Source organism: Poecile atricapillus, chromosome 14, assembly GCF_030490865.1.
Source record: "Poecile atricapillus isolate bPoeAtr1 chromosome 14, bPoeAtr1.hap1, whole genome shotgun sequence".
Classification (NCBI taxonomy): domain Eukaryota; kingdom Metazoa; phylum Chordata; class Aves; order Passeriformes; family Paridae; genus Poecile; species Poecile atricapillus.
The window spans coordinates 9,926,370-9,949,157 of record NC_081262.1 but is presented as its reverse complement, the minus strand read 5'-3'; the positions used below and the strand labels follow the sequence as shown (position 1 = coordinate 9,949,157).

At 38.8% G+C, this 22,788-nt stretch overlaps 2 protein-coding genes across 3 annotated transcripts; one reads left to right on the top strand and one right to left on the bottom strand.

The window, feature by feature from the left end:
- Positions 1 to 659: 659 nt before the first annotated feature.
- METTL9 (methyltransferase 9, His-X-His N1(pi)-histidine) lies at positions 660 to 18,669 on the bottom strand. 2 transcript variants are annotated; one of them, XM_058850094.1, is made up of 5 exons: positions 18,294 to 18,669; positions 14,608 to 14,798; positions 12,180 to 12,389; positions 11,577 to 11,761; positions 660 to 1,396 (listed from the first exon to the last, which is right to left on the bottom strand). In XM_058850094.1, exons 1-5 carry the CDS (start codon positions 18,465 to 18,467, stop codon positions 1,191 to 1,193), a joined length of 966 nt encoding a protein of 321 aa, XP_058706077.1. In that variant the 5' UTR covers positions 18,468 to 18,669; the 3' UTR covers positions 660 to 1,190. The 2 variants fall into 2 exon arrangements, with proteins under 2 accessions (XP_058706077.1, XP_058706078.1); XM_058850095.1 differs by having other exon boundaries at positions 660 to 1,393; positions 18,294 to 18,651.
- Positions 1,472 to 8,353, top strand: IGSF6 (immunoglobulin superfamily member 6). The gene is made up of 6 exons (XM_058850096.1): positions 1,472 to 2,210; positions 3,817 to 4,167; positions 5,064 to 5,170; positions 5,982 to 6,035; positions 6,626 to 6,709; positions 7,894 to 8,353. Exons 1-6 carry the CDS (start codon positions 2,144 to 2,146, stop codon positions 7,930 to 7,932), a joined length of 702 nt encoding a protein of 233 aa, XP_058706079.1. The 5' UTR covers positions 1,472 to 2,143; the 3' UTR covers positions 7,933 to 8,353.
- Positions 18,670 to 22,788: the final 4,119 nt, after the last annotated feature.

Here is a 22,788-nt window from a genome sequence, read left to right as displayed (position 1 = left end):
GTCAGTTCTTACTTCACTTACCTGAGGTTTCTCTGCTCTCTCACACTTGCAATCCAAGCACTGCATGACATACACCTGCCAGGTTGGTACTATTTATGATGTCTCTTGTTGTCCTAAAGGAAAGTTATATCCCAACTGCCAGAAATTATCCACTTAAACAGTTTTTAAAACAAGACATGTTAAAATAAATAGCATTTATTTAGTGCTTCTGAAGAAAGGAAAATGTGTCAAGCTAGCTAAACTCTCAAGCCCCTACAGCTTGATCCTCAGAGGCAGTTTGACTCAGCAAATTTGCAAGAAATCACCTGCACCTTTTTAAAGCTGAAAATATTTGGCAACAACTTCCTTAGAGTTTGTTTTTAAAGCCATCAGTTTAAAGTGCAGTTTTGACAAGTTCTACTGTAACCCATTTAACTGGAAAATGGCAAATGCAAAAGCAATGAGGATTTATGAGGCTTTGACAGGGAAGAACATGAAGGAAACCCAACTAAAAGTGATACATTTTTTGTGCACTGCTATCCCATTAAACAGTAATTAAATGCTGTTTAAATAAATGCAAGGTTGTGCTGCTACTGAAAGCTTGATTCTCAATACAAAAGCAGTTACTGCAGACAAGCATGGCTATGGTTACAAAATGAACACAAAAGTTAATGCAAAAATCATCTCAAAAAAGTTTATTAGCATGATTAAAAACGTGAAGAATGACAGTAAGAGAAAAAGTAACTTAGCATGGAAGATAATCCATTTCAACAGTTTTATTCAACAAGGCTTGAACTGAATGGATAACTTTATTGCCAGACTTTGCTTGATTTCTTTCACAACAGTTCACACTGTATCAGTTTCACCATTATAAAGACTATTGCTTTTGTTTGGATATGATCCCTGTTGCAGGTAAGTATAAAAAAATATCCCCCATTGCTGCTGGATTGCAGAATGCAATGTTGGTTTAAGAGCTGGTAAAAAAGAAATACTCAGCTGAGGAGTCCATTTAAAAAACAACATTTTTTTTCTCCCCCCCCGCTAATCACACTACAAAGAAATACATTAGTATTTTGGCCTTTAAATTTCTTACATGATATTTATTTAGCATGGCAATCCCAAAATTCCCTCCCTTTAAGTAACCATAAATCAAAACCCTCTTTCAGAGGCTGCTTCTTGGGTTAGATTGTGGAGCTTTACTTCACACAGGCTTACACGGGCTTGAGGACGAAGACAGCATCATCCAGCACGTAGTAGTCATTGTACATGTCACCTTCACAGAGGTAGGGCAGTCTGGTGAAAGCCTCGATGGCAAAACCAGCTTTACTGAAAACTTCTGGCAGGCTGTTCACCTGTTCTTCCCAAGTGTGCCCTTTGATTTCCAAAACTTCTGAGGGCTTTTCCCACTTGCCACCTACTGAGAAAACAGAACAGCTTTGTTTCAGTTATAAAGAAAACTTTGTGTGTTGCATTTTCTTACAGAAAGCATAATTACACTCATTATGCTCATTCCACTCCACACAGGAGGTTGCCATGCCACTTTTAGACCTGTTGCAAGATGAGTTCAAGTTTATCCCTGCTCTTCAAAAGCAGCTTCTTTAAGGTTATATTTTGTTACATTTTTAACTAGAAGTGCCAAGACTGGCTAAAAGGTAACTGCCATTAGTGAGGCTGGTGTCCAGCAGACAGGCACAGAGGAAACTACAGTAATCGGAGTCAGCAAGCTGAAAATTATGGTTTGCTGTGAAGCTTTCACCATCAGATCACCACTACAATAAATGGCTACTTTGTGCCTGCAGTGGCCACCTACCAGCTGATCTGCTAATGGCTGCTTAGAGTCATAAAATTAAGAAGCTGATTAAATAGCATGCTGGAAAATGTCTTGTTATTTGTTATATCCAATGAAATAATCTGAAGGACTATAGGTACAACTCTCAGGAGTACAAAATTTAAAGTTCTTCACTCATTTTCCAAATAATGTCATCCACAACAAACAAAAGCTTTCTGGTTTGGTCTGTACCTTTAACCAGTTTGCTAAACACAGGAGTAAACACCCTTCTAAACAGGAAGTTCTACATCTTGTGATTACAACAGTTCCTCAAATCCAAACATCTCCCAAGTTCCTCTTCCTTTAAGAAGATTCACTTCCACAGAGATACAAGAAATGGCATCTTTCAACAAATTAAAAAATGTGCTAATGCTGGTATTTGACTGGATCCTGTATGGTGCTGGTAAGACTTAAAAAAATTTCTTACATTTTTTTTATTTAACAGCAGTTAAACAAGACTGAGAATTTTATGGCTAAGATTTGCAACACAGCTACAAAATAAAAGCAATGAAAACTTTTGCTGAAAATCAAGTTAATTTCTGCTATCGTCATTTAACTTCTAAAGTACACAACTACTAGCAAATGCTTTTTTCTTCCAAAAGTCTGAAACATTGCTGTAACCTGTGATTTCTGGGTCAAATCCTGCTGCACTACCCTACTGGGAACAGTCCAGCAGCAGCCTGATTTCAGAGCAACTGTGTTTTTTTGGGAGGAGGGCTTGGGAAGTTCAGCAGGCAGCACCTATGTGACCCGAGGCCATGGAGTTCTGCTCTGCAAGGACACCAGAGCCTGTGGATAAGGTGGAAAAGAGAAGGGGATCAGCTGCAGAAGCACAAGCTACTGCCTTTCACCACACAGGGTGCAAGTACACCCACAACTTACAATCTTCAGATTGCTGTAGCTGCTGTGGAATGGACCGTGATATGGACCTGACACAGAATCAGTTTCACTTTATTCCTGTAAAAGTCACAGGCACTGAATCGGATTTGATTTAGTGAGAAAAACGGTGAAGGGACAATGCTAATTTGTGACATAATTTTTCACCATGGACAGGTTTACAAATTGTGTATCAGCAGTACACTAAGAGATTTCGGTTTATTTATCTTCTAGTTTGTTATTTTTTGGCAAGCAGAAAAGGATGTTATTTATGTTATACCTTTACTCTCTCTTTACTGCAATAACCTCAATGCCATAGTTTAAATAACTATTTATTTGAATGAAATTAAATATCCTAAAACAGAATTCACGTAGATTTCAACAAGGACTTTAAACAAATCTTCCAGACTAGTCATATTAAACCACATGTTTTAGCTCCTTAATTAGAATGCTCTTCTCTGATTAACCTTCCTGTTTTCTCTGCACACATTTTAAAATGTCAGAACTAACAAGCATTATTATTCTTAGAAAACCAGAATCAATATATGTGATAAAAGTATCTAGGAATTATTGTGAATTCTAATCAATGTTATAAAGTTGCTAAATTATAAATGTCTCGATTTATGACATTTCCACTGCCTGCCTTCAGCTTGTCTGGCTTGACTTAGACCAGGAACAGTGGAGGAGACAGAAAGCCCTGCAGAACTGCTCCACTGAGCAACTGCACTTATGTCACAAAACGCCCACCCCCACTGGCCAGTACCCCCAAAACATGCAGGGCTAAATCTCGGGCTAGGAGCTGCACAGAGTATTCTTCTGGTCTTCTCCAGTGCCAAAGGAAACATTCACATTGCTTCAGACCTATCAATCTTCTCTATTTTGTCCAAAAATAGAAAGGCAACCACATTTCCCTGTAGACAAAAAGTGTTAAATGAGCACATGTGCAAACTGTAGGAACTATCTAAAAAATTCACTGAAAACAACCTTAATTATTTCAAGTTTCAAACACAGCTGATTTCTTCCTTTCCTCCCACCTTTCCTTGAATGAACCCAAAGTAATTTTTTTTTTTCTTTTTAGACTGTACCTGGCTTTTTAGCTGTCCCTCACATCACCAATTGTTCCTTCCCAACAGGTGTTGCAAGCCACTGCCGAGTCACTGTAACACAGCCCAGGTTTCAGCAAGCTGACTCCTCCATGAACAATGTGTCCCTAACATGCACTTTCTCTGCTTCTGGATGCCCCTCGTCTCCACCTGAAATTCTGTGGTTTCGCTTTTTAACTAATTCACATCAAGATTTGTGTACTCCTGGATGCACAGATCATCAGAAGTATAAAGTACATTCATCAGAAAATAACATCTTACTTGAGATAAAAGATCTGACTGTAGATGACAGCGCTGTTTATATCTGTGGAATAGCATTCTCAGACTCAGATTCATCCCTTTCTAAACAAGCAGGAGATGGAACAGTACTAACAGTAACAGGTCAGTTGTTCATTCCTTCTTAATGAAGCATCTTAGAAGAAATAAATTATATTTTCTAAATAGTCTCTTTATACTTTCAAGAATGACATTTAAGATGGAAATACCAACAAACCTTTTAGGAGTAGTATGGCTATATTAAGATGTTATTAGTAAAACCAGAGGGATTCCACAAATAAGCATCTCAATCCTTGCTAATTAGGCTGGTCTGTCATATGATGATGACTCTAGAATTATACAAAAGAAAGAAATTTTGCACTTGTGCTGTCTAACCACACTCTACATCCTCTTACATGAAGACTTTTGTGGCTGTCAGAAAGGAAGTATCAACAAAAAAAAAGAGAAGTAGAGAAACCAACATTTAGTACAAGTATGTGCAAGAGAGTGCAGAGCCCCAGACCTGGGGATTCACTTCTGCCAGCCTGAGAAATATGTTCCAAACCTTTGTATCACTTGCCTTTGAGTTAGGAAAGTGATGAAACTTCAGTAATTACATTTCAGTTTCACATACTAAATCACAAAAAGAAAAATAACCCAGAAACACTCAGCTGGATTATTACTTTCTTTATATTCCTTCCTTCCTCTAATTCCATTTCTGAACAGAAGTCTATGAGCTTTATTCAGATATACCTTTACAGGAGCAGAAAACTGGATTCCATTCTCTCTCTATCCCTAAGGAAAAGTTTGTAATCAAAACTAACAGGTCTCCATTGCCCTTGCAAACATAGGAAGAAAAGGAAAATTATATCACTAAGGAATTTAGACTGAAATTAATCAGAAGAATTTTGATGGTATATGGCTTTTTAATTCCTCAGAGAAAGGGAGCTGGAATGCAGAGTCTTAAAAAAAATTATGTGAATCAGAACTGCCCTTTATTCTAACACTCATTTTTAATAAAGGATCAGGGAAGCAGCACAGTAATGGAAAACTCATCTCCATGATCATCGTCTCGTCCTTACTGTTCCTGTACAGCTCTGCTGTGCTCACTTCCTTTGCAGTCTACAAGGTAGGCTCAAAGTGATTCTTCTGGTTTTGTTAATTTTTAAATGGATGCAGTTTTAACATTTCCATAAGGAGAATAAAAAAACATTTCTAGATTTCATAATTATTATGGTTAAATTTTAAAGAGGAGATTGGTTGAAGTCCTTGTACTGCACATACACATCTGTGAACTCCTGTGTGGCACATACCTGGACTCTCAACAGCAAGCACATTTTCATTTTTCAGTAAAGTGTCTAGAATAAAAGGTATTCTGAAGTTAAAATTATCCTGAGAGTATAAACTTCCAGTAAAAGTAAAAGAATTTAAATTCACATCAAAGTATTTATGAGTTGCAGTAAAGTTACTGCAACCTGACTTCGCTTGTCTACTGATTCTCTTCATATACATGAGAAACCTTGGTAAAATTTAAAAATATCAGAGACTTGGAAGAAGTTTTATGCTTACAGAAACAAACCCATTAAAATGCACATGGTTAAAAGTTATGTAATTACTGCTGTTTTTTTTTAAATCTGGAACAAAATTTTTGTTTAGATAAAACCAAACAGAGCTACAAAAGGAATCTTTACATGACAAGAGAGTTAGGACTTCACAGTCTTTCCTGTGCTCACAGCAAAAACACTTGCAGTATCTACTACCAGAAGCTGAAAAAGACTTCATACATGTGAAAACCTCTCTGATTTTTCCAATGGTATAAGCTGATCTAGTGAAACACTTACCTACAAACTGACACTGCAAAACGGCAACAATTTTAACTACTTTGCTAACTTCTCATCTTATATTTTAATTGCTTTTTCATTTATCTTCTCTCCCTCCAGTTAAAGCCAAAGTTGCTAAAGAAAAGTGGGAAAGACCAAACAACAGAGAACTCTGTATGTTACCATGTTATTTGCTTTGTCTGTAATTCAGAGCTTCTTCTTCTTGTCTTTTTAAAGTATATTTAGCATCAATTTTGTGATTAATTGATGACTCCATTAAGGAGAGATTCTGAGCTGCTAAGGCTTTACTTTAGATTTGTACAAAACTACTTATCAATTTATATTTAACTAATTTTAACAAATCAGGTAATTTAACACATTGGATGCATGGTAAAGTTAATCTCTGTAAAGGCTATCTCTAACACACTGATTCCTTTAGGTTTAAAGTAAATTTTGTTCAAACTTATTACAATAACAGGTTTTGCTATTAATTAACAACCTCCACCACTACATATCCTTGTATAAAAATCAGAAGCCATGCATTTAAAGATCTGTTAAAGGTGCATATGTTAAGTAATGCAATAATAATAACAACGTAATTTAAAACCCTTCTGCTCGCCAAACCACGTTATTTTTAAAATACTACTTAGTAAATTCCCAAAGCCATAGCCAGATATAAAATCTAAATTAGGAAAGGTAGAAAAAGATGTTTCCTTCCAACTCAAAATGTTGCACTGAACCAAAGTGTTTTAAATAATTTTCAGAAAATAAGTAGCAGCCGAAAAGTTTTCCAAGCAATTGCTCAAGAACTTCAAAAGCAGAGATATGCTCAACACTACCAACAGCCTGTGAGTATCCATTCCTAAATTTATGGGGAAAAAGAGAAACCAAAAGATTTTAGGAGTTTATTGTACCTATTTCCTTTAAAGTTGCTAGAGATGTAAAAAAAATATTCTGAGTAACAGTCAAAGACATTATAAAGCATTCTAAATGGCCAGATGCATAGAATTACATATATATATATATTTATGCATGTGTGTATACACACTCACACACCCCTTTTTAAATATATGTATGTACATTTAAAATTAAAACTGACATAAATTTGTATTTTACCAAGAAGAGGTCTGGTTCTGTATTTTTTGGTAAAATTCCTGGAGCTATTAAGAGGTTATGTTTGAAAAGTACTGCTTTTTCAGTTCCTCTTGCTCCATTAACCCGGACTAGAGGACAGAAACATAATGAAACTATTATAAAAGTTCTGTAATATATTTAAAGGTATTTCCCTTCCTCCAGCACACAGAGCGTAAACTAAATATTCAACATCACTGGGTAAAGCCACCCAACTTATTTCATCATTCCAAATTTATGCCATTAAGTTTTATATGACAATAATTTTACATGTGCCATGTAAATTATTTAAAAAACAAACCCAACAAAAGCACATTAAAAAAAAACCAACCAAAACACAAATCCAGACCACACAATCACGTATATTTGCAAGTGAAATATTAGAAATCACATATATTTGCAAGTGAAGAAAATCACTTCAAAATGCTTCTGAAATCCTGCTTCTCTTGAGAAACAATGTCAGTTCTTTCCTATTCTGAGCACAGAGATCATTCAGAAATGCCAAGTGGAACAAATGACACACAGAACAAAGTCAAGCACTTCTCCTATAAACATTTTACTTCATTTATTTCCATACAGCTCCAATCATTTTCTTCTGTAATTACCCCTTTAAAGCTTTCAAGTCCCTGCTGACATGACCTGGTCCTTGGTTTGGCCATCAGATATGAAAATATGGGCTATGTTTTCCTGCCCCTGTGCTCCCTGGAGATTAGAAAAAGCCAACAGGATAAGAAACATGTTCTGAAGCCTGTAGATAACACATGGACAAAACCAACTGGATAAGAGGGGAGAAAAGATTTTACTGAAAGACAAAAGGGATGGAGTTTGCCTCAAAAACTAATTCTGCCTTTCTTTAAAAAAAAAAAAAATCACCTCAGTAATGAAACACTTCTTTCCCTAGGATGATTTGGAAGATGACACTGTTTATCAGAACAGATGAGCATGTGCAGCACTTTGGATTTGTTCAAAAGTTCTCCTGCAAGCAAAGGAGAAGGTGAGGAAGTTAAGCTTCTTCATACTTCCTTTGCTTAAAAGAGAGAGGAGACAACCTTGCAGGGCAGTGTTCTTTGGGAGTAGTTTCCAAACAGATCACCAGAACCAAGTGCATTGTACCTTACATCTGTGTTCCATATTCCATTTCCAAGAACTCTGGGAAAAGACTTTATCTTTGTAAGACAACTGCTGATGCATCATAAAAGTTTCCTTTTTTAGTTTAGATTTAATTCTGTCTTTTTTTTTTCTCTTTACATAAACTTTTATGTATTCCTTTTACATGAACTGAGCAATTGTGAAAGTTGTTTGATAATTGACAGCAACATAAAATAAACTTGTTTCATGGGTGAAATTTTGGATTTGCTCATGTTAATGGGATAGTTATTGATGTAACATTTACAGACCCACAGTAAATAAGCCTTAGAACAATTTAAACAGAGCAAAACCTGTGTATTAGACAGGCAAACAGAAAAAACTGACAATTTAAACACATGCATTACCCTGGCAAAGCTCATTTGGGATGAGGGCATCTTCCAAACCTATTTAGGAAAGTAATTGCCATTGTGAAAACATTGCTTCTCCAATACTAAATTCACCTGCTAGGCTGATAACTCCCATCTCCCAGTCCCACCATCCCAAATCAGGAATACCTGGAGCACCATGTTTTGCCTTTACAAGCCTATTCAACATGGACGCGAGCACAAAAAAGAACTACACTATGCAGTACAAGGCAGTATACTTTTTTTTTTAAAGTACGTTTTTCGGCAGTTACTATCTAGCCAATCTGCAAAATCAGCACTTTTCCAAGGTATCTGCTGGTATCAGGCATTTTCCATTCTAAAGAACAGCTGCATCTTTTATTACAATTTTAATAAAGCAAGGCTTTGTTTAAAAAATGAAGTGGCATTTCTCACTTCGGCAAGATGAGAACTGACAAAGTAAGGATCCATCTCACACACTACTGTGTTTCCAGCTCAATTAATAGTATTTCAGGAGGACACAATAAACACCTTTGCCTTCTTATCCCTGTCAATCCATTACAAGGATATTAACATGTTCAACAAGGAAATTTCACACTCTCAGGCTCCCAGTATTCACTAGTACTCTGAAGTATGGCATGACATTTTTATTTCAGAGAAACTTACACCAGTCCAGTCATGTATTATCCAATAATGACTTTTTCTGTCTGTATTAGGAAATACAAAGGATTCTTATATGATTCTATGAGACACCTATTAAAAACAAAGTTGTGGTAATACCTGTTCTTAGTGACTGGTCTAATACCTGATGATTCAGGTGTTGGGCTCTCTTGCCAAATTTAGACACCTGCAGTAACTGCATTCCTGGATGTTCTGCATGTTGAAATAAAACTGAAAAGCCCCAGAGAGAATTTATGATTGAGCTCCTCTGGACTCTAGGTGTCACTGTCATTCCACAAACAGTGAGTACAGGTCTGTATTTTAATTCCTCCTCCACCTTGCTTTGTTCTCTTAGAGCAGGTTTTATGTTATTCACATAGACAGCTTCCACCATTACCATCCCATTATACCGCATGTAATCACCCAAATAGCTCATTTTGATTAAAATAATTTCTCCACTTCTATCTATGGATCTATCACTGCATCAAACACCTTACCTGCCCCAACGCTATTCCATTTGTTCTCCCTCTACAAAATTAAAAAGTTTCACAACATGGGTCCAAGCTGGTTTTAATGAGCTGCTACAAGAAGTTATTTGAGCTGTGGAATGCTCTCCTCTTTGAATGTACCAAGTATAATTTTGTTATATATAAAACATATGTACATATCTATTTTTAAAATACATCATCATATAGAACAGCTGAATGAAAATGAAGAAATTCTAAAATGGTTTTTGCATCATGAAGACATTCTGGCAGTTAATTGTTTTTTTAGCCCACAGTTTAACTGATCTTTAGAGGGAAATATGTAACTTTTGTGTGTGCTAACTTGCACTGTTAACAGTTTATATAGGTCCACATCCATAATAGTGGCAAACAGACAAACTGAGCATGTTTTTAAGTTCCAAACATATTAAGGGAGCAAACCTGCCTTCAGCAAAGTGACTCATCTGCCAAGTCACCATCACGAATAAAATTATGACATTGGTTTACAATCATCTTACAATCGCTTTTCAACTTCCAGCAAGTAGGAATGACTGTTCAACAATCACAGAACAGGTTAATTGTCTCCTGGGATTTATAAATTTAATTCTCTATTCTCCTCCCAGCATATGGTAGGAGATTAATGATGAAGGATATAAGCAGGCTTAGAATAGTTTGTTCCTTAACTTATCCTCCCCTGTTGAGCCAGGGAGTTGTACATGGTCTATTATGGACTACCCAAAAAAAAAATGCAGGAAAGTAGATGTGAGGGCAATAGTGATTGCCAAACACAATGGCACAGAATTTTGAAGAAACACAAAAAAAGCATTTCTCATTTTTTGGTTCTAGTATTCCAGTGAAAGACTAGAAAGACACTGCTAATATTTGGAATTTTAAAGGATTTCTACAAGGGGAAGCCATATTGTTCCACATTATAGGAACAATAAGTTGTAACCAAATATGCTTGAAATACTTAACAGATGCCTAAGTCAAACACCAAATCTAATTTAAGGCACCACTTTTCAAAATAGTTACAAAATTACAAGCTCAAATACTGTATTTTAAGTAATTCTTCATCTAATGGCATTATTTCTTATACTTATTTTTTTCATTTCTCCCATCAAAATACCACCAGCATGTAAAAAGAGAAAACCAGATTCATACATTTGATGCATTTGTGATTGCCAGAACGTGATTAGCTCTGCATTTTTCTGGGCCTTTCTACAGACAAGTCTTAACACTCAAGGAGAACCAAAACAATGACTGATGAACAACAGCCTCCTGGAATTCAAACCACCTTCAGGGTGCTTTAGCCTGAATCCACAATCACAGGCATGTAAAAATGTTTCTAGTCTCTTTAGAAGTTGTCATAAAGATGGATTAATCCAAAAATCTCTTCTATATTTCCTTAAAATCCAAGTTCGGCATTGAATTTTATTTTTTTATTCCCTTTACTGGTACAATGTAAATTAATACAATATTAATAGTGGTTGATACTTTGTATTCATAGGGGTCTATTTTTACTTTGAGACCTCATGCTGGAAAGTGAAAGTTATCTTCCAATGAATTTTTAGGTGGGATTCATTTGGAACACTTGAAACGACTTGAACAGCTCTATTCAGTGTTAAGACAACTTGTCACTAGAGACAGCTCGGGTCACCTCTAGGTAAAAGGCCTTAAGCAGGGACCAGTTTTCCCAAGTTGCTCCAACATAGCTGAAATGTGGTAACTTGCAAAACAGGATCTGTGACTTCAATATTTGAGCTTTTTGTTGGTGCCAACAATGTATTCTGTGGAGTTAACAAAACAGCTTACATCATGTGGCCTATTTACCTATGATTTCATACTTCTGAACATGCCCTCTACCAGTTATTTGTAAAAACTCAAATACAAACATGTCATTTATTAAACATTTAATTAGATCCTACTCTAGTTTACCTGCCTAAACAGCTGTTAATGTGTGCACTTACCATTTTCCACATAGGGGTGAAATGGCAGAACCAGTGCTAGGATGACTCTGCCTCTGGTCGGCTCCAGTACACTTCTAATATCTTTTAATACAGTCAGTGGTTGATCACAGCGATCCAGCAAATTCAAACAGCTGATAACATCATACTGAAATCCTGTGTTTTGCCATTCATTTACACCAAGCACCCTGTGAAAAGAAGAGAAAGAGATACAGTCTTTTAAATAAAAACAAGCTGATTTCAGATAGAACTACTGAAGACAAAAATTCCCTGTGGATGTGTTGGTAGTACAGGTAAGGTCAACCATTTAGAGAAGAGACAGACACAATCCCTTCTGGTCTTTTGGAAAGAAAACTAAATCAATGATCAGCATGGCTACATGTCCAGCCCTATGAACCTTGATAAACATCAGGTAATAAAGGAGACAAAAACAACACTGGTAAGAGGAATCATCACATGTGTTTGTTTTCCTGGTTTTGTACAGGCTAACCTTTTCCATACAAGCAAACAATAAAGGAATTGACTGAAAATACTGAACATTCATTAAATTACATTACTTTGCTGTAATGTCTGATATAAAGGATGTAGGAGTTATTCAGTCAATACCTGTATTTCTTCTTCTGAAGCTGCCATATCATAGTTTCAGACAATTCAGTGGCATAGATTTCTTCAAAGTGAGGACTCATAACTTTAGTGACTTCTCCATCTCCAGCCCCTAAATCGAGAAGTCTGTGGGATTTCCATTCAGGATTTATTTTAAGCAGTCTTTGAAATTGTTCTGGGGAAAACACAAACATTGAGCCCCTTCCCAGCAGCCTAAAATGTAAAAACAAGAAATGACCAATTTTGTACAAACTTTAACAGGACAGGCAGTGAAGAAATTTAGAACGTGCTTTGGCAGGAACCAGTTGCACATAATAGTAGACAAGCTCACTGCTCAGATAAATTTTAAATCCAGTTCAACTTGCCTTGCACTTGTGAGAGATCAAACAGAGCCACATGCAGTTACAGTGGTTAAGACTCCAGAAGGAATTTGATTGGGTAAGGGAGAGCTCATGAGGTGCAGCTCAAGAAAATAACTGCATTAAAAAAATAAATTAAAAAAAAAAAAAAAAGCGGAAGAGAAAGAGTAGGAAAGATAAAGACTGAACCTTATTTGTCATTATCTGCAGATTTGAATCTCTGCCACCTACCTTAAAAAAAACAAAAACAAGATGAAATAACAGAGGAAATAAAATGGTTGCAGACACAGAAGTATGCACAATGAATGAGGAATAGGATGTGGAACGAGGAGGGAAGACAGGGAACAGATTTAAAGAAAGCATGGGGGTAACGCTGCTGGAGGGGCAAAAGAGTCTTTTTTTAGTTCTGTGTTACAATGGCTTTTGCTGCTATCTGCTGATCCTGCATTCAACATGAAAAGCTGTGGAATAGAAAATAGACAACTCATTAAGGAATTGGGTAGAGGTGACAGTTGGATTCCTTATGGATCAAGTCAATGCCATACCCACCCATAACTGTTTGAAGACTACACAGTGACATGTTTCAGCTGTCATAGAAGAATTCAATGATGAAACAGAAGAACAGGCAGAGGAAGAAGAACTGGTCAGTAATAGACTGCAGGTAGATAAATACTATTCTTTAAACTCCTGTTGATAGCATGTTAAACTTAAAGACAATGAACGGGAAAAAAAACAAAACAGGAAAAAAGGTAAACAGAGATAAAAAGACTCAAAGAATAAAAAATGTGAAAAGGAGCTGGCCTAGGAAACACTGACTACTAAAACCCAAAGAAACAAAAAGGACAGAGTATAGAAAGTCATACAGAAGAAACTAAGCAGGATATCAAATGTATAAAAATAAACAGACTACATCCAATTTAAGTAGAGCCCCCTTGCAGCAGACATGTGTCAGTCCACACTGTATAATTGGCTCATAGCTATTATTCCTAACAGTATTATGAGGTGTTATTCAAAGCCCTGAAGAGCCTTTGAAAAAAAAATGGAAGAGAAAGGAAGAAGAGACCAAAGGAACCTTTATATAAAGCTACACATAACTAAGAACACCACAGGGAAGCTCATAAAGTCATCTGGGTAAAAATAAGGAAAAGGACTATTTTTCCAGCCCCAGTAGACAGCTCCTATCTTGTATCAGACTGTGGGAGAAGTATGTAGCAGCTGCAGAGGTGGGGATACTGGAGAAATTGGCTAAATGTAACAAAATGCATTTTTCATAAGGTCAAAGCTGAAAAGCTGTTAAAGGTGTCCAAATCGGGTAAGGTGAGCAAAAAAAAGCACTGCCTTGTTTGAAAAAAACACTAAAGCACCTATAAACAGCCAAACTCCCCTACAATAAGATAAGAATAGAAGAATGCTGTTTTATCAGCTTATGTTTTCCTGCTTTGCTGATGGTTCATCAGTCAAACATGCTCCATAAGAAGTTATCTGTTCCAGTGCAGTTTACACACAAATTGAGGTAGAATCGTTTTACAGAATAAGAGAAAGGACAACATTCCATATTAGTGTTGCCAGACACAACACTTGGCCAGCTTTGTACTGTTTAGAAATGCGTCAGAATTTGCCAAGGGCAGGCAAACACTCTGAAGAGTTTTAGGTACAATTCAGAACTGTCTGGATACAGCCACCAACCCGAACAATCACAACAGTAACTGATAAAAATGTGGCAGTAGGGAAAGGGCAAGGTGGGACAGGGGAAGAAAGCTGAGGGAAGAGACACAAAGAGACACTCTCTTAGAAGAAAATTAATACAAATAATTGTTATAAAATGCAATTAGAATCCTCTGACTGTCTTTTATTAATTGCAATTACCTCCTCTGTCCCTCCATACTGGAAATGGTGCTCACCAGTTAAGAGGGCTGGGCATGATGAACACAGGAGGGCATTTCACATCTGACAGAGCAGCAAAGGGAAATTACACATTTTGAAAAGCTGGCAGATCAAGGGGTAGTGCTGAACACTTGAAAACTCTAAATACAAACTGTATTTAGCTTACCCAAGATTGACTTTTTACTTACCCATTGATAGATGTTCTAGACATAAAAAGGCTAAAAATAGAGGACACAAAAGAGTGATAGAGCTGGATAAACAGCCAGCCTGATTTCTCAATGCTGTTGTTTAAGAAGATCTGTGTTCCTTGGTCAAGGTAACTCTGGACAAAAATGGGTTGAAGGGATTCAGACAACTGTTCAGTGTTGCAGACATACCACTAGAGAAAGAGATAAAGGATCATTTAAAAAGTTCAGCAATGTAAACCCAGAAGTAGTCAAAATTAATAGATAAAATTTACAACCAATTTCCATAAATATGAAAATTTAGCTTTTCCTACAGTCCTTCCAACAAACTTCAGGGTTAAATTAACTTAGAATTGTACCAAAATGAGAACTGATTACTTGCTAAGAAATAATGCTTTTATTTTTTGTCTTAATTATTACCCTGTACTTGGAAGTTATTTGTAAGCTTAATTCCCAAGAAAGCCAACATAAGTCCTCTATGCAAAAATTATATTTAAAAAATGTAAATTTCTTTCTAATGAAGAACATCACTTATTTTTCACTCTCCTACACTTACATGGAGTTAGTGTCAGTCCCTTCTCATAAAATGCCATTGTGTCTGTTTTCTACCATTAAGAATTATTCTCTACAGCCAACACCCTCTTATCTCCCCCTTAAATCTTGCAATAATGTTCCTTAATCTGGCTGCATGTGCTCATTGTGCAGATGGGGAGCTTTAAGTATCCTGAAGTGAGATGTGGAGTTTTAGCAGAACCTTGTGGAAGGACAGAAACTGTCAGCTGGGGTAACCCCCCAAAGATTTAACACACTTGTGCTCAGATCCTGATCCCATCACATTTGTTTGCCCTGTTGGGAGAGGAACTCAAGGCAGGTTTACACAGCATTCAGCACAGTGTAACTTTCAGTCATCACTGTGACAGGACTCTCATTGCAGTGTGCAGCTTCCCAGCAGCAGCGCCAACAAGCAGAGGGGAGCACACAGTGCACCAGGGCCCTTATGCCAGATTCAAGAGCAGGGGCTCCATCAAACACTGGCCCAAAGCAGCAAGGGAAGACCCTTCAGTTGAGCAGCAAATGTGCCTGCTTAGGTTTGAAAACCACTTGCACAATGGGTGCATTTCTGGCAGAATCGGGCTATTGACTGTACTTTCAAACACACTTGTGGATAGACATGTGAGTGATCCTTTCCTCTGAAACACGGATTCTGAGCCTGGCACAGGGATCTCCGGGACTGCTGATTCACCAGTTTAGGTCTCTTCTCACTGCAGCTCAGCCCTTGTTAAATAAATCAGCATAGACCATGATTGCCAAAAGGAATCCTTAGTGGCTCCTGAAAAACCACTAAAGCAGCAGCTTGTGTACTTTGTCCACTCATTCAGAAGCCAATTCCAAGAGCGTGACAGAAGCAAATGATCCCAAGGAGCTGAGGAGCAGGCTGGGATGTGTCAGGTTCACCCACAAGGCTGTGCCTCACTCCACTGAACAGGTTTGGAGTGGTTCAGATGGTTTGCCTTTTGCAATGTCTCGCCAGTTTCAATCCGGTAGAAAACATTTTCAAAGCCTTGGGAAACAGAGGCTTTGTTCCATAAGCAGCATGACTACACCCGAGCTCATACACCTTGGGGTTCTGCACTGAACTTTCACCTGCAGTTCCACTGAAAAACAACAGTCCTACAATTCTTGTCTTTAAAACTTCTAGATATTGATGTAACTACTGACAGAAGGATGATGGTGACAACTAACAGAAGCTTGTTTCCAAAAATTAGGTGTTGTTGACAGATCTCCAACTTATTATTCTCAATATGGTTTAGTGGGTATGGTGGTATTTGGTCCAACATTGGACTTAATGATCTTGGAGCTCTTTTTCAGCCTTCATGATTCAATGATTCTATGATCTCTCATGGTTAATCTTGCCTATAAGGTTATTGACAACTACCTATATAACACTGGTGAATAACAGAGTTCTAACACATTATAAGAGAAAAAAAAAAAAAAAAAGAACCCACCAAAAAATCCCCAATCTAAATTTCAAATGAAAAAAAATGGTGAAAACCAGCTTAATTCCAGAACTACTTCCTCAGAACATAAACTGCTTTAATTTACCTCCATGTACAACATATGAAAGGCCACTAGTTACATGGCAGTGTCAATCTCATATATTTTCAGATTGTTGTGCTAAGACCTTTGTTATAACAAAAATTATAAACATTGCAACTCTTGCCTAATATTAGTAAAAGGATGAAAAACCTCTTTTAGATAATTTACATAAAACTAGTTAAGTCAGTAAAACTGCAAAGTCAAAGTACCAGGGGTCTGAACATGCAACCCTTGCTTACCCCACAAACTCAATAACCATAAATCTTACTAAATGTACTAAATAATCAATACGTACATTCAAAATCTAGATCAAATAAAATAGAGATGGAGATTATCCACTGCAGACCATCTACCTGTGAATGACACAGGCACCTCCAAAACACATTCCCCTGACTTTTCTTTCTACTACAGCTTTCAACAACACAAAAGACTTTCAGATTTTCTTTGTTCACCAGGAGGAAGTTCCTCCTGTTCACCTGAATTCTGCTTCTCTTTCTACCTATGATCTGAATGATCCCAACAGCAGACTACAAGCAGTAAATTCCAGGGATACATCCACCCATCAAGATTCTGGATGCCAGCACCCATCCAGAGTAATAAGAAGGCTGCAGTAATGGATCAGCAGGAAGAATTATGGTCTTCCTTTGTACAGCAGTCCTCAAGTGTTTATACTACATCTTCTTCGTTAGCTTGGTTCTGCATATTTAACCCAGATTAAGCTGCCAGCTTTCTTCTGCACTAAGAGTTCTTTATTAGCTCTTCTAACTCCTGTCAGATTTCCAGCAGCATTTCGTCAAAACATAGTGCGGATCTGAACACATTCCAAATGAAATCTGTAACATAACCATTGCATTGCAAGGGCATGGCCCCTAACTTCTCCACAAGGTAGCGACCCATGTGTCCACACTGCCCAAACATAGCACCAACCTTTTATCGCAGTCGGATCACATTGCAACAACTCAGTCCTAGTCTCTTGCCACCTCCTACTGCTCCAAGGCCTCTGTGGGAGTCTCAGTTTCCCACTTTTTTTTGTTTTCCTCTACACGCCACCGGTACTAATTACAAACATCTCTGTGATTACAAACCCACCCCCGTCACCACCACCTGCAAACTTCACTGGAGCGCTCTCACAGGGCTCACCGGACACATGGGGGGTGTGCATTGAAAAAACCGGGGTGCACACCCAGAGCCCGGGGTGCACACCCAGAGCCCGGGGTGCACCTCTGGCCCCGCCCCGCCCCGCCCCGGGTGCCGGGACAGGCGCTGCCCCCCGCCGCTACCGCCGGGCTCGCCCCGACCCCCCGGCGGCGCCCCCCGAGCCGCAGCCCCGGCAGCGCTCCGCGCTCCGCACGGCAACTTTCTCACCGCAGGACAGAGCGCTTCCCTCTCTTTGTCTGCGCTGCCCGGCCCGGTGCCCCCTCAGCCCGCACCGGGCTTCCCGCTCCTCTCGCCGCTCCCCCCGGCGGACCCCCCGCCCTGCCCGGCGGAGCTCCCCGGGGGCGGGGGTCCCTGTGCCGCCCCCGCCGCCCAGCCCGGCACGATGAGGGAAGGGAAGGGAGGGGCGGGCAGCACGGCCGCCGCCGGGGCTGTACCTGGTGGTTCTCCCTGGCGCCCGGGGCTGGCTGGCGGTGGCTGCCCATCATATTCACGTAGAGGGACCTGGATAAAGGGCTCCGCAGGTACCGCGCCGGGCCAGCCCACATCGTCCTCCTCAGCACCCACAAGAACAGGGTGTAGCAGCCCAGCCAGCACAACCACAGTCTCATGGGGAAGGGGCGCGATCAGCCCCGCGCGCCGCCGCCGCCCCCCCGCTCCATGGCAGCGGCGGCTCCGCTCGGGGCCCGCGCACACGCTCCGGGCGGAACGCGCCGCCGCGGCAGCGGGGCCCGCCCGGACGCCTTCGCTGCGACACGCCGGGGCCTGGCGCGCACCCGCTCCCTCCCTCTCCCTCGGAACGGCCGGGCGGGGCCGCGCTGCCTTCGAACCGGAGCGGGGCCGGGCAGGGCCCCTCGGCCGGGCTCCTCCTTCGTCCCCGCCCCGGGCACCGCCGGCAGCGGCGGGAGGGCGGCGGCCGCCTCGGCGGCGCTGGAGCACGGGCTCGGTGCCTCCCTATCAGCCCCACGCCGGGCTGAGGGCCGCGGGGCGAACAATTGCTGGTAAAGAACGGGGCCTCTCCTCATCAGACTTGATGGCTGAGTCCAGCCCCTTCATCTCCTGGTGAGGGTGGCACTGGGATCCTGGCTTTTACCTGGAACCTCCTCTGATCAAGCACTGATCACATCCAACCTTGCTTATCTTGGGAAATCAGAGCAACAACAGAATATTGCCAGAGGATTTTTGTGTTCGGTTCATTTTCACTGATGCTTAACTCCCTTGAGGAAAGTTTTTGACTTGAGAGCTTTAGACAGTTTTCCACCGAAGATTGTTTTTTGTGGTTTTTGTTGGTGGTGGTTTGGTTTTGTTTGTTTTGTTTGTTTTGGTTTGGGGTTTTTTTATTTTTTGGGGGTTTTTGTTTTTATTTTGGGTTTCTTTGTTTTTGTTTTGTTTGTTTTTTCTCTCTAAAAGCTAGATGGGCTAGAATGCCTTTTTGGTCTATTTTTATTTGGTTTGGGATTAAGAATCTCCTTTCCATGCCTGTTCTTATTTGTAGAGACAGACTAGTTTATTTTTTTCCCTCCAGGAATAAAACAACTTTATAATCAAAATCCAAAATGACAAAAGATAAATTTGCTGCTTTTAAAACAGACATCTGCTCACAATACTATAAATCAGTAAATAAAATTGCTTCAGGTTACTTACATGTTGTTCACAAAGAAACATATCTTGGGTTTATCACATAAAAAATACAGATAATTGATTGCATATAAGAAATTTGCTAGCTTTTGTCTTTGCATCATTAGCATACAACCTAGATGTGTTTTAATGGAATTTTTCAAAATTCCTACCCAGTGTTATATTTGTCATTAATATTCTGATGCAGTAATTGTATATTCAGCATATTTTTCTCTTGACAAGCCATAAAAAACTCACTATTCATGCATATTTAGGTAATTATTTTGATATATAGTCATTTGCACATAAACTGGTGGAGTTGTAACAATTGCTGGACAATCTCAGCAAACCATTTGTGGTGTAAGTAACCTTTTCATTCAATTAGTGTGCTGGGAAAGGATTCCCAGAAAAAATGCAATAACTTTTTTTTTCTGCTCCACTATTTGGAGAGCGTTTTCCTTTGTCTTGTTGGGAAATTTCTACAATCAGTTGAATCCCTGGAGCCGAAAAGGTCCCAAATACACCCACAAGGTTTAACACAGCCCTTGTTGCTTTGTGGTGACCCAAGGAGCCTGGCTTTTGGAGTAGGCTCGGTGGCAGGGCTGGCTTCGTGTAGTCTATGATGTAAATCCTCAATTTTCCCAATAAAATGCAGTGCTAAAACAACTTTCCCTTCTATTATTTAAACATTAGCAAGAAAGGGATTACCAGAAAGAGGTCTTTAAGGTAAACACAGATCTGAAATCCTCTCCCCCAAAGGTAACCCAGGAAACCCAGTTGTGGGTCTGTCCTGACCTTCAGGACAACTCCCCCCAGTCTCAGTTGTATGTTCCTTTACCAAACCAGCTGGATTTTTTTTTGCCTGCATATACTACTGAGCCTTTTCCCCCAGCTGGCTTAATTATACAAGGAAGTGTCTGGAAGTACTTGTGGAGATGTGGCTTATCTGAAGTGTTCCTTCCCCTTCCTGCTTGTCTTTCCTGACAGCAGCCATTAGGCTGTAGAACTGTATTCAAATGTAAACATTCCTACCAGCCATGTCAACATGGATTTCTGAGTGGTTCCAAAATCAGGGCAGCAGGAGACTGGGAAAGTCGTTTTGTACAAGACCAGAAGAAGGTGGGCTTGTAAGCTCCAGAAAACATCATTTTTCCACACTTAAAATTAAATATGCTTTGTTGTCATTTATTCGATATTTTCACTCTATCACTGACCATATATTATATTATTACTATATTAGACTAACATTCTTTAGTGTCTATTGAGCAATATCCTTTTAAGTCTAGCAGACATTTCTGCCTATTGATTTTCAATAAATAAAATTCATTCAGTGTATTAAGTCCCATATTCTCAGAATTTATAGAGAAACTCTAAGAATGGATTCAAGCATCACATTTCTCCTCCTCTGAGCTTACCACAGCATTTCATATTTTATACTACACACACACTTATAGCCTCTATCAGTTATGAGACTATTTTAGACACTTAAATTATCAAGATTAAATTGAGGCATTTTTCCAGCAGTGGGAGTTCAAGCTCAGATACTGTTGGCTAATAAGGAGAGAAAGCAGGGAAACCAGCTGTTGCAAGACACTGAACTTTTGCCTTTGATCATCCTTTACTTGATTCACAGCCAAAACCAATCATGTAGGTTTAGCAGAAGATAACAAAGTTTAGTGGGTGACAGAGAAATGGAGAATAAGCAATGTCAGTCACAGCACAGTGCCGATCTTCTATTCCTGTAGGAAGACCACCACCCAAATTTAAAACACTCTTTCAGTCCTCTTTGGGATTGACTACTGGTGCTCTAAAAGACATTTCTCCTGCCCTTATAGCAAGGAAAATAGGACAGACAAGTGGGAGAATAGTGCATAATAAATTTTGAAAATTATCAACATTTTACATATTAAATAATTTGAATTACATTTCTCAGGGTTTTTTTTTCTAAATCAGTTTATTCCACAGTTAATGTCTCCTGTCTTCAGGCTGTCTTGCTTAGAAATCTTTGATTATTTACTCTTCCTGTAGGAATTCTAAAGATGTAGCAGATTGTAGAGCCTATTTAAACAGTGCATTGAGTCGTATCACTCCTTACTCCTTTCTTATTTCAGTAAATTAATGGTAATTTTACCAGACATTTTCCAGAAAAAATAATTCTGATGATTTTGAAGATTTCTTGATGTAATTTTGCCTCTTAAAACCACTTATTAGATTTCCTGTTGTACAGCACAATACTGTTCCAGTTGTACACTATATTCTAGTAACTTAATATTAGAAATAGCTAATAGAGTCACCTAACAAATCCTATTTGTGGTACAATAACATTATTTTATTGTATATGTTAAAATATATATTCTATGAGGATAGGATGAACATGGGAAATTTAGGAAATACAGAAATAGTAAAGAAAAAAGAGACTATTTTACATTATTATGTTATTACCATTTTAAAGGAACTGTCAGGGAGAAGACTGTTTCATATAATGAATCAAAGATTATATTAACTTAAATTCCTTCAACTTCTGCTCCTGTCTTTCAGACACAAAATAAATACATATAATGCAGGAAATCTTTTCAAATTCAAAACCTAAACACACAGGCTGTATCTGCTCTGGTATCTCTATTTACCTATCCACAGAGTATTTACACAAGTGATGCTGTATGTGCACATAATGCTGTCAGCATGCACAATGCAAATGGGCAACAGTGTCTCTGACAAGACAGATAAAAACCAGATAAGGCAACTTCAAACTTCACCACACTTCTGGCTTCTTACATTTTAACATAAATCTTCACATTCCTATCAAAGGATTCATTTAGATTTCTAAATATTTAATGATGATCTCCTCCTTTTTCATTCACCACCTTGAAAGTGCTTCACACTTCAAAAAATGAAAGGAAATTATGTTATTTCTGCTCTGCAAATGTAAAAGCCAAGGCACAAATGAATGTTTTTTTCAACTCTGGTATTTCAGATCTCAAACTTCTTCATTAAATTATGCTGGTGTCCATCACAATGCAGAGTCATTTCTTACACTCCTGTCTTTTCCAAGTTACCAGTCACAGTAAGTGTAGATCCTTGAAAATCAGCCGGCTCAGCCTTTTAAAACTGGGATCCACACAATGCTCTTATTCTTTCAAGTAGCACTCCCTAAGAAAGGTGTTATTAAAACTGTGTTTGCCCAGGCAAAACAAAATACAAAAATGCAGTGATTGTATTATGCTAAAGGTATTTATCACTGCACAATTACACCGTGGATATACTGGCGAAAGAATAATATTGATTAAATGGGAGTACTGTAAACACACTCATGTG